This window comes from Bufo bufo, chromosome 5, assembly GCF_905171765.1.
Source record: "Bufo bufo chromosome 5, aBufBuf1.1, whole genome shotgun sequence".
Classification (NCBI taxonomy): domain Eukaryota; kingdom Metazoa; phylum Chordata; class Amphibia; order Anura; family Bufonidae; genus Bufo; species Bufo bufo.
This window is the reverse complement of record NC_053393.1, coordinates 13,746,121-13,757,431: the sequence shown is the minus strand read 5'-3', so window position 1 is coordinate 13,757,431 and position 11,311 is coordinate 13,746,121. Positions and strand designations below refer to the sequence as shown.

The window sequence follows — 11,311 nt, the reverse complement described above, 5'->3', positions numbered from 1 at the left end:
GTGTGAACGCTTCTTCCTCTTCCTTGCATCTTCCCTGTAGTGGCGGTGTAGTATCATTACAGGTACTTGCATCAGGTGAAGGCAGCGAGTACTGCTGAGACAATGGGCAGTGTAATGAAGAGGAAGCGGGACTCTCTTCAAACAGCTGATCAGCGGGGGGGCCGGGTGTTCTGCTATTGATTACCTATCCTGAGGTTAGGTCATCAGTATAAAGCCCCTGTACAAAACACAGTGGTCTAATAGGCAGAACTGGACGCCATACAATCCTATCACACCCGGAATTCTGATGTCTAAAACCCGCAGTCACTATGGCTAGATTTGCGGGTATAGGGGATAAGCCTGCCGTGTTACAGCTGGCGCCCACCCACGATTACATCCCTCTGCAGGTAAGGGCATTTCCAGAATGTAATGTTCTTCTCAGAGCTTCTTACAAGGATGAGGTTTCATACAGACCCCGCAGACATCTGCCGTCTCCCATGGACTGATATATGGGACCACTCACTCAGGACCCTGTATTATCACAGCTGTCTGCTACATGGCACGTGGGCACGGCGTAATATTATATGTGGATGTGCGAGCAGCTCCCCGCTGTACAGCGTGCGCCCTGTGACCTTCTGGTTGTATATCGGACACTGACCTTATGTGTCTGTCCTAAAACTACATTTCCCAGCATGCCTTTAGCTTTCCAGGAAGTTCCCTCCCAGAGGAGGGGCGAGAGCTGCAGACAAGTGTAAGGGGCATGTTCAGCAATGGCTGCAGACTGCTGTGTGTGCTGCTCAGGACCCGCCGCTCTGCCCGGCCGGGACACAGGCTCCTGACGGCCATCGCCCTGAGAGTGAAGAGCTGCCAGCCGGCCGCCCGGCACTGGTGAGAGGAGGGAGCAGCGCCCCTTACCCCCAAGTCTTCAAGTTTACCATAATTAAGGAACGACCAGTATCTGTCACTGTAGATGTACAAGGGCTTGTGTTCTGTGAAAAGGGGGTCATTTTTATTAGTGCTGTTTTGGGGGTACATTGAACAAATTGGCTAATTTTGGGGGAAATGGAAAAAGCATCACGTTTGTCATTGATGTGGTGTAAATAATCAGCATTATGGTTGCAGCCAAACAAGACTATTATATCCCGAAAAAGGGGGTTAACTTTTTCTTTTTCTTTTTTTTTTTTTTTTTTTTACTGAACTGAATTAGACTTTTTTTTTAATATATTCTGTCCCGGTAAGCCATTATCTGATTGGGTCGAGTAAGTTCTGCCTGTAACGGATGTTCTTGTATCTCAGGTGGGAGGAGAAGAATCACGAAGACGGCGTGAAATGGAAGTTCCTGGACCATCGAGGGCCGTTCTTTGCGCCTCCATACGAGCCGCTTCCAGACGACGTGACGTTCTATTATGATGGTAAGCAGGGCTGGAGTCTGGTCAATAAGGGGGTTGGTGCCTCGTACCAGGATAGCCATCTTACTGCCATCTTCATGCACATAATACACCAAGCAGCACTCAGACTCTGTTCATCTGGAGCCTCCTGGTTCATGAAGAAAGAGAACAGGGGGTTAATGATTCTCATAGGCTCTTTTCACATTGTGCATATAACTCCATGTGTCTATGAGGGCTTCTGGCCTCCGTCAGGCCGGTATACCTAGGCCTCTTTTATTTTTGCTGTCTAAAGCAGTTTGTTCAGCTGTCTTGGTGGGACAGGTGATGTCTCTGCAGTTTAACCCCTTCCCACAAGTATTACTGAGTTCTCTGTATTTAGGACAGCCGATGAAGCTGAGCCCGGCAGCCGAGGAGGTCGCCACCTTCTACGGGAAGATGCTGGATCACGAATACACTACCAAGGAGATATTTCAGAACAATTTCTTCACGGACTGGAGGACTGTAAGTGTCCTGATGTGTCTGTACCTGTTGTGCCTCATCCACGTGGACGAGGGTTGTTCTCTTCTGCAGTATGGCGGTTGTATGGAGGCCCTGCTAATCAGGAACTGCACAAGGCAATATATACTGTTTCCTTGTGGGTTATAGATTATGGAAAAACCTCTAAATCCGAGCGTGGCCTCCCGTCTACAGATCTGAACCCACAACGTCTCGTTATTACCTTTCCGTTTTCTTTTTTTTTAGCAAATGACCAAAGACGAGCGGAAGACTATAAAGCACCTGGAGAAATGTGACTTCTCGGAGATACACAAGTATTTCTTTGATAAGAACGAGGCTCGCAAAGCTTTACCCAAAGAGGAGAAGCAGGTGAGGACTGGACGGGGGGGGGGGCGTTAGCGGGGTCGCTGCGGCCTCTTCTATACACGGGTGGGTTTATCACTCTTGTCACAGGTTATGGCGCACACCACACTGGCAGAATAATTGGTAATGAGAAAAGTGAGTGGGGCATAGTAGGAATGGGGGGTGTTCGCTCCAGGGCACCTCAGATTTATTACACTTTATAGCTGGTGTAGATTTGAACCTCTGGCTTGCGAGTGAATTTGGCTTATTTTGCGCCAACGGACTTTAGACTGGAGAATGTAGCGTCGGGCTCGGTGTATCTGCCCCATAAGGTTTGTATTGAGTGACGGCACACGTGGTCGACCATCGCTGCATCCAAATGTTCCATGTTGGGTGGGGGAGCAGGAGACATGGGACCCTCTGGTGATCAGTAGTGATCAGGTTCATTTAGGTAGCCCAAGTGGTAGAAACTTCTCCCGCATAACTTCTGTCCAGAAATCGCCGACTTGGATTCTTCTGTTTTAAATTTTGCTAGAAATTGAAGGAAGAGACCAGTAAGATTCAGGAGGAGTACGGATTCTGTACCCTGGATGGACATCGAGAGAAGATTGGGAACTTCAAGATTGAGCCCCCGGGACTCTTCCGAGGCCGCGGTGATCACCCCAAAATGGGAATGTTAAAGCTGAGGATAAGGCCAGAAGACGTCATCATAAACTGCAGCAGGTGTGTAGAGTGTTACTGCAGTGGTTTAGCAGGGGCAGAACTACAACACCCAGCATGCCATCTCAGAACGTAATGCTGGTATAGAGCTTTAAAGCTCAGTATGTATGCACTGACCTCTGTGACCCGCTCTGTCCTCGCCTTCTTAGGGACTCCAAGGTCCCGGAGCCTCCCCCCGGTCACAGGTGGAAGGAAGTGCGCTTTGACAATACGGTCACCTGGCTGGCGTCCTGGACGGAGAACATTCAGGGATCCATCAAGTACATTATGCTAAACCCAAGCTCCAAACTGAAGGTGAGAAATGCAGAACTGACCAGTGGTCTGCACTGTAAACTTTTTATTAACCCCTTCCCACCCTGTGCTGTAATATTCGTACCCGTGGTGAGCCTGAACACTGCCAGAATTATTCAAGGGGGGGAAAGCAAATCAAGGAGTCCTGTGCACCCCAAAAGGGTTGCCGTAACAGCTACAAGACATCCCTTCCTGGCAGGGTTCAGTGCCCAGGATGCCCAGCAGTAACTGCACTAATGATGGCAGTATTGTTAGGTATTTATCCAGTACTCCGCAGCCTGGAAGATTTCATACAGCAGCTCGGTCATCATTTCACCAGTGCTGCCTTAAAGGTTGTGCCAAGTTTAAAAGTTAGCCCCTATCCACAGGACTAGACATAACTAGCTGATCGGTGTTGGGCCGATCACTGGGATGTCCCCATGGAGCAGCAAGCTGACCATGCGCCCTGCCGCCCCATTCCTTCCTTAGGGTACATTCACACGACCATATGTGTTTTGCGGTCTGCAAATTGCAGATCCACAAAACACGGATACCGGCCGTGTGCGTTCAACATTTTTGCGGCCCTGTGATAGCAGTGCCTATTCTTACCCACAATAGGACATGTTCTATCCTTTTTTTTTTGTGGGGCCACAGAAGGGAAGTATGGATACGGACAGTGTGTGTAGTGTCCTCATCTTTTGCAGCCCGATTGCAATGAATGGGTCTGTATCTGTTTTTGCACAATTGCGGAACGGATGTGGACCCCTAAATACGGTCGTGTGACTGTACCCTTATGACTGCTGGGGTAGGTGGGAGCTGTGTGCATCCATCTCCAGCATGGCGCATGCTTTACCTTCAGCTCCAGACAGGGGATCGGGACCCCCGTTCTCTGAATCTATGGTGGTCCCAGTGGTTTGATTGTACCATTCCTCTCTTATTCCTACTAGAAGTTGGTGAAGGAGTTGCTAACAGCCTGCAATAAAGGTCCATCTGGGTGTTACCAGTTGGGGGGTCTCCTTGAGCAGTATGACACAATTCCATCAGACTGTGCAAGGATACGACCCCAGCTTGTAACACCCAGATGGACCTTTATTGCCGAGTGCTGGCAATTCAATTATAAACTTCTAGAAGGAATAATAGAGGAATGGCGCACTCCTGCTTATTAATATATTCTCCTCTGTGTCACTATGACGCAGGCGTATTGTACAGACAGTCCTGAAGTCCTTTCTGGGTCTCTGGGAAGACTATTCGGGGATCCCTAGTGACCCTTTTGACCATGCTGGGGTCTCTTTTGACTGCGGTAAAGAGACCCACATGCATGTTATCGCAAGAGCCAAACTCTTGTCCCCGGGCCCCCCAGGACATCCATGCAGGCCTTATTAGGTTCAAGTAATGGCTGCCCTGAGAGCACACATCGGCAGTGGGCGCACATCCAGTCTTCTGCCTGCGCTGTAGTTCTTCTGTTTCTGTGTGTCAGGGGGAGAAGGACTGGCAGAAGTACGAGACCGCGCGCCGTCTGAAGAATGTGGTCGATCAGATCCGATCTCAGTATCGTCTGGACTGGAAATCCCGCGAGATGAAGAAGCGGCAGAGAGCGGTGGCGCTGTACTTTATTGATAAGGTACCGAGTGATACGTGTTGAGGCCAATGTCACCTTCTGGGGTGAGGACATAGTGTCTGACTGTCATCTTCCCTTTTCAGCTGGCTCTCAGGGCGGGCAATGAGAAGGAGGAGGGCGAGACGGCGGACACGGTGGGCTGCTGCTCCCTGAGGGTGGAGCACATCAAGCTGTTTCCGGAGCTGGACGGCCAGCAGTATGTGGTGGAGTTCGACTTCTTGGGAAAAGATTCAATCCGATATTACAACAAGGTCCCTGTGGAGAAGGAGGTAATGGCCGCCACTGTCAGGGAACCTTAGACAATCCTCTGGGAAATGAATGCGTCGGCAGCACAGATTTGCTACATTGTATCAGTGCAGATAACAGGTTTAATTAGGCTTTTCGTGTCCAGACAGATGCATAAAAACAAACCCTCTGCTGTGAAAAGTATCAGGTCGTTACAGGTTTTCTGTCTGTGGATGTAAACGATTGCTTTCAGTTCTTCACCATTTTCAAGATTCCCGCTTGCTGTCAGTGAGTTGGAAGAGTCACAACTTTTAAAGGGGTATTCTGGTTATATAAAGTTATCTCCTATCATGTGGATATGGATAACTATTAGATTGGTAGGGGCCCTACTGCTGGGTCCCACACTGAGCACAAGAACAGGGGCCCTGTACATTGTGGATCCCCCCCAAAATGAATGGGGCAGCCGGTCAGGAATGCACTCAGCTGTTCCATTTATTTCTGTGGGAGTTCTGGAGATAGCCGAGCACGGCGCTCCCATAGAAGTCAATGGAGCGGGCACCGCGTGGTATAGTGTCTCTTCTTCTGCTTGTTGGAGGTCCCAGCAGTAGGGACCCTATCAAATAGTTACCTCCTACCCTGCGGATAGGGGATAACTTAATATAACCAGAATACCCCTTTAAATATTTAGCATTTAAAGGAATCGGTCACCTAGAGGATCGATATTAAACCAAAAGTATGTCCTTGCAGCACATCGCACCTTCTCGCCATACGTTTGCACCTGTGTGCGAGATTTGTCGGCGATGCTGAAGGGAAAGGGCGAGCAGGGTTGTCGACTCTGCTGCTGGGGGTGTAGTGTATGAGCGGAGAAGCGCTCTGTAGGGGGGGCAGGTCTGGGCACTCGATGGGGGCGTTCCTGGTCACCTTTAATGCTTCCTTGCCATATGGACAAAGGTGGATTTTATGAAGATATAAAGCCAGCTCCAAAGGAAAACGCATGGAAAGAAGACGCGCTGTAAGGACCTACGTTTGGTTTAATATGGATTCTCTTGTCTGCGCTGTCTCCTCAGGTCTTCAAGAACCTAAAGCTGTTCTTGGAGAATAAGAACCCGGATGACGACCTGTTTGACCGGCTGAATGTGAGTATGTGAGCTGCTGCACCCACCAGGCTTCACCTCCATCTCCTAATCTATTGTTTGTCTCCAGACCAGCATCGTTAACAAGCACCTCCAGGACCTGATGGACGGACTCACTGCCAAAGTGTTCAGGACCTACAACGCCTCAATCACGCTGCAGAACCAGCTGAAGGAGCTCACCAATGGTATGTGCCCAGACAGGAGGGATCATCGCTTTCCACTTGGTTCCACTCCTGGTGGTGATAGAGGTTCCTGGCAGCGTCTATACGAGTTGGGGAACCCTCATGATCCTTTAGTTACTGTGGTGGCCAGTGAGGGGCGAGGTCTCCAGCTGGACGAGGTCTCTGGCACTGATACAACGGTCTGTTTCATCTTCCAGAGGATGACAGCGTACCAGCAAAGATTCTCTCTTATAACCGTGCAAATCGCGCTGTAGCACTTCTGTGTAACCACCAGAGGGCGCCACCGAAAACATTCGAAAAATCAATGCAAAATCTTCAAGCAAAGGTACAGAGCTCAGTGAGGATTGCGCTGCTGGTCCAGATTTTTAGCATTTGGTAACATCTGGGAAAAAATCTTCTCAGGAAGCCCCACAACGGCACTTCCTGGGAGGAACCCGCCTCTTCCCGGACAGGAAAACAACGAAGATCAACGTATAAAAGACCCTCCCCTTTACCTTCACCGGTTATTTTCCTGCCTCTCAAAAGGCAGGTGGAGAGCGACATTTTTTCCGGAGGGCTCCTGCAGGGGGAAGGATCCCGTAGCATTGTTGTTTTCCTGTCCCGGAAGAGGCCGGTAGCCTCCAGGATGTGCCGCTGTGGAGGATAAGGGACAATCCAATTACTGGTAAGAGTAATTTTCATCTTTTTGAAGTGTGGGGGGGGAAAAACGCTAATACCAGACACAATCAATATCTGCCCCTAGACTTCAGACTGCAGAGCAGACAAACCATTTCAGACATCAAGATTGAGACCTCAGACCAGACCCCGAAAGCAGACAGATACATTGTTTCAGATCCCAAAATTAATTCAGACCCCAAAATGTATTGAGAGCCCAGAGTGGACACACACACATCATCTCAGACACCCAGACCAGATCCCAAAATTAATTCAGACCCCAGAGCAGACTTTAAAATGAATCTAGACCCTAGAGGAGATCCCTAAATTGTCAGACCCCAGAGCGGCCCCCACCAATATTTACAAAGTGACTTCCGTTTTCTTTTGTGTAGAAGGTTGAAGGGCATGCTGGCTTTTGTAGTTTTACAACAATTGAAGATTCAATGTATAGAATAATTCAGTGTATGAAACATGGCTTCAGAGGTGAATATGTAGCCTCCGCGGCTAAATGTGGGGTTCACTTATTTGGGGGACTAATTGTTGAACTTTGTAGATTGATGCGAAGGAACAGCAGCTAAAAGATGCCAAGAAGGAGCTGAAAAAGGCAAATGCTGACTACAAAGCTCACAAGAATGACCGGACCAAGAAGTAAGGATTGATGTGGTGTGTGTCGCTTCTCCCGCCGCTTATCCTCTGCCCAGATGTACTGCAGCTCTCCTGCTGCCGCTGTGTCGTCTGTGGCTTCCCCAGAATACAACATATGGTGGAGAGTAGAGTTGTTGCGATACCAAATTTTTGATTCGGTTTCGATACCATGAAAAAGTATTGCGATACTCGATACCATTCGATACTACGCGAAAAAAATAAACAAAAAAAGCCACGTGCATTCCTCATTTTTAAAAATGGCGAATCGCGCAGTTTTTATTTTATTTTTTCTGTTCCGGCATTCACCACCTAGATTTTTTTTTTATATTTTAATAGTTTGGACTTTTCTGACGTGGCGATGTAATATGTTTATTTATATATTTTATATGTGAAATTGGGAAAAGGGGGGTGATTTATACTTCATATTTTAGTGTTTTTTTTTTTTTTCACTTTTTATTTAATAACTATTTCCCCCCTTAGGGGCTAGAACCTGGGATCTTTCATCCCTTTTCCTATTCACCCTGATAGATCTCTATCAGGGTGAATAGGACTCCACACTGTCCCTGCTGCTCTGTGCTTTGTGCACACAGCATCAGGGATGTTACCATGGCAACCAGGGCTTCTGTAGCGTCCTGGCTGCCATGGTAACCGATCGGAGCCCCAGGCTTACACAGCTGGGGCTCCGATCAGAAGCTGCCACTGCACCACCAATGAGGGGGAGTGGAGAGGTCCCTGTGGCCACTGCCACCAATGATTTTAATACTGGAGGGTTGAGAGGGGCCGGCGCACTGTGCCACCAATGATTTTAATGGGATGGGGGGATTGAGGGGGGGGGGCACACTGCACCACCAATGATTTTACCCCTTTATACAGGAGGCGGGTACTAGCAGATCAGCGGCAGTTAACTGCCGCTGATCGCAGCTCCCTGTCAGGGGCAGGGTGCCGGCAATGCGATTCTGCTGCCGGCACCCGCCTCCTGTATGTGTTAAAGACTGACTACTGTATATGAGTCCAGACTTTCACTATTAGGCCACACAGAGCGGCGCCCAGCGATGTCTCAGCACTCACCATTTAGTCCTGGGCGCCGCTCCGTTCGCCCGCAGTGCCCCATTACTGTCTCCTCTCCTGCTCCACATGCTGCTGATTACTATCGGAGCGATGGGAGGAGACATCAGCTTCACTAGTGGGCGTTCCTTCTCCCTGGCTGTAGCGCTGTCCAATCGCAGCGCAGGGAAAAGGAACGCCCACTAGTGAAGCTGATGTCTCCTCCCATCGCTCCGATAGTAATCCTATCATTGGTGGCGCAGTGCGCCCGCCCCTCCTCCGCCCCTCTCTTCTCATTGCCGCCCCTCCTCCGCCCCTCTCTTCTCATTGCCGCCCCTCCTCCACCCCCTCTCTTCTCATTGCCGCCCCTCCTCCGCCCCTCTCTTCTCATTGCCGCCCCTCCTCCGCCCCTCTCTTCTCATTGGTGGCAGCGGCAGCAGCACAGGGGGAGGGAGGACAGCTTCCTTCTCCCCGTGCTGCTGAGAGAGAACATGAGCGCGCCGATAGCAGCGCGCTCATGTTCAGAGATACTAGACTGCGCAGAAGCGCAGCCCAGTATCGAAAAAACGGAAATCCCGGTATCGTATCGATACCGGGACAAAAGTATCGATTGGGTATCGAAATTTCGATACCCGCAACAACCCTAGTGGAGAGACGTTCTCCCCAGTTCTTTACACACATCTGACGCTACATCACATTCCCTAGTTAGATCCAGAGCTGGTTAGAATCTTATGTGCACGGTTATCGTCGCAAGCGGCAGAATTATGACTGCAGCTCTGAGTGTGACTGGAGTGCAATACGTGATTCATCATAATTATCAAAGGGCGAGTGCATTTATTTTGGTCTTTCAGCCAGAGCTGCATTCACAATTCTGCTTTTATAATCCCGTCTGCCACATCCAGTGCAGCGTTTACTCTTCTGCTGAAGTGTCATATATTATTTGCCAGTCACATCCAGAGCTGTAGTCCCAGTCGGACTGTATCCTCTTGTGTGACGGAAGTACAGTACAGGATATAGTGACAGAATTGTTCCTACAGCTCTGCATATGACTGCTGTATAAGATACGATGCATTGACAGAATTGTGAATGCAGCTCCGGATGTGAATATAAGACTTAAAAATTGCATATCCGGGAGTGGCTGGAGAGTAAGGCTTGGTCAGCAGATTTGTGCATGCAGCTCTGGATGTGAATAGAGTCGTACTAACTCCTCTATTTCCAGGGAGATGGAGAAAAAGAAGAAGCAGTGCGAGAGGCTGGAGGAGCAGCTCATGAAACTGAAGCTTCAGGCCACAGACAAGGAAGAAAACAAGCAAATTGCTCTGGGCACGTCTAAGCTGAACTATCTGGACCCCAGGATAACTGTGGCCTGGTAAGAGGGTCCTTGGACGGGTTCTCTGCCCCCAGCGGTTAGAGTTGGTCTTCCTATTGTTGCAGTTGAGTCTCTGTAGAAAGCGGGTGCAGGATTACTTTAGTATGGGCATCCTCAAACTGCGGCCCTCCAGCGGTTGTAAAACTACAACTCCCACAATGCCCTTCTGTAGGCTGATACCTGTAGGCTGTTCGGGCATGCTGGGAGTTGTAGTTTTGCAACAGCTGGAGTGCCGCAGTTTGAGGATGCCTGCTTTAGTACATAGCCTCGTTCTGCTCACTTACACTTAATCTGTGTGATACCACTAGGGGGCGATCTGTACCCAGGTGTACAAGCCATGACTGTGTACAGATGAGGTTTACCCCAGGGGGGGGCCTGGGTCGTGGTACTTGGCAGGTGCTGCATGTCGCAGTCTCACGCTCCTCCTTGTTCCTCCCGCTGCAGGTGTAAGAAGTATGGCGTACCCATCGAGAAGATTTACAACAAGACGCAGAGAGATAAGTTTGCCTGGGCCATTGACATGACCAACGAAGACTTTGAGTTTTAAGGTCACCCCGTACTCTGCTTAGACTGACCCCTGCCCAGACCCGTGCCTCCATGATGTCAGGACCCAGCTGGGGTGTCGTCTAGGAGCTGGACCCGGTATCATCACCAGACGAAAGAGCCAGCATATGAAGTCCTAAGTCCTTTGTGAGGAGGTTCGTCCTCGGGTTGTTTCTGGATAAGCTGGGTGACAACCGCTATGCACTTATAGCTCCTCTACAATGGTTGTCACCCAGCTTTCCTAGAATCCAGACCGGCAAATCTGCTTAAGGCCTCATGCACACGAACGTAAATTGCTTGCTGCAATGCATGAACACGACCGTGGGGCAGCGGATCGCGGACCCATTCACTTTAATGGGTCTGCAATCCGCCCGTTCCCCAAAAAGATAAGACATGTTCTATCTTTTTGCAGAACAGAAATACGGGACGAAACCCCATGGAAGCAGTCCGTAGGGTTCCATTCTGTGCTTCCGTTCCGCACCATTCCGCATCTGCTGCTTTGCAGACCCATTGAAGTAAATGGGTTCGCATCCGTGATGCGGAATGCACACGGAACGGGGCCTGTGTATTGCGGATCCACAAATGCGGTCTGCAATACGGCAACGGGACACGTACGATCGTGTGCAGGAGGCCCAAGTATACAGTTCTGCAGCCTCGGCTCTTTCTGTATAACTAGGCAGGATTACTGTTCTGTTAGCTGGAAA

At 49.7% G+C, this 11,311-nt stretch overlaps 1 protein-coding gene across 1 annotated transcript; it reads left to right on the top strand.

The window, feature by feature from the left end:
• Nucleotides 1-717: 717 nt before the first annotated feature.
• On the top strand, nt 718-10,625 carry TOP1MT (DNA topoisomerase I mitochondrial). The gene is made up of 14 exons (XM_040432829.1): nt 718-867; nt 1,276-1,391; nt 1,747-1,868; nt 2,109-2,231; nt 2,740-2,927; nt 3,074-3,218; nt 4,672-4,815; nt 4,896-5,081; nt 6,105-6,173; nt 6,241-6,355; nt 6,550-6,677; nt 7,560-7,654; nt 9,915-10,064; nt 10,509-10,625. Exons 1-14 carry the CDS (start codon nt 740-742, stop codon nt 10,609-10,611), a joined length of 1,812 nt encoding a protein of 603 aa, XP_040288763.1. The 5' UTR covers nt 718-739; the 3' UTR covers nt 10,612-10,625.
• Nucleotides 10,626-11,311: the final 686 nt, after the last annotated feature.

What these genes read in the sequence shown, in the direction of transcription:
- TOP1MT (XM_040432829.1), top strand. Translation starts at nt 740, where the DNA reads ATGTTCAGCAATGGCTGCAGACTGCTGTGTGTGCTGCTCAGGACCCGC. An exon ending in TACCCAAAGAGGAGAAGCAG is followed by an intron (nt 2,232 to 2,739) that starts GTGAGGACTGGA and finishes AAATTTTGCTAG; the next exon opens with AAATTGAAGGAAGAGACCAG. An exon ending in ACCTGTTTGACCGGCTGAAT is followed by an intron (nt 6,174 to 6,240) that starts GTGAGTATGTGA and finishes GTTTGTCTCCAG; the next exon opens with ACCAGCATCGTTAACAAGCA.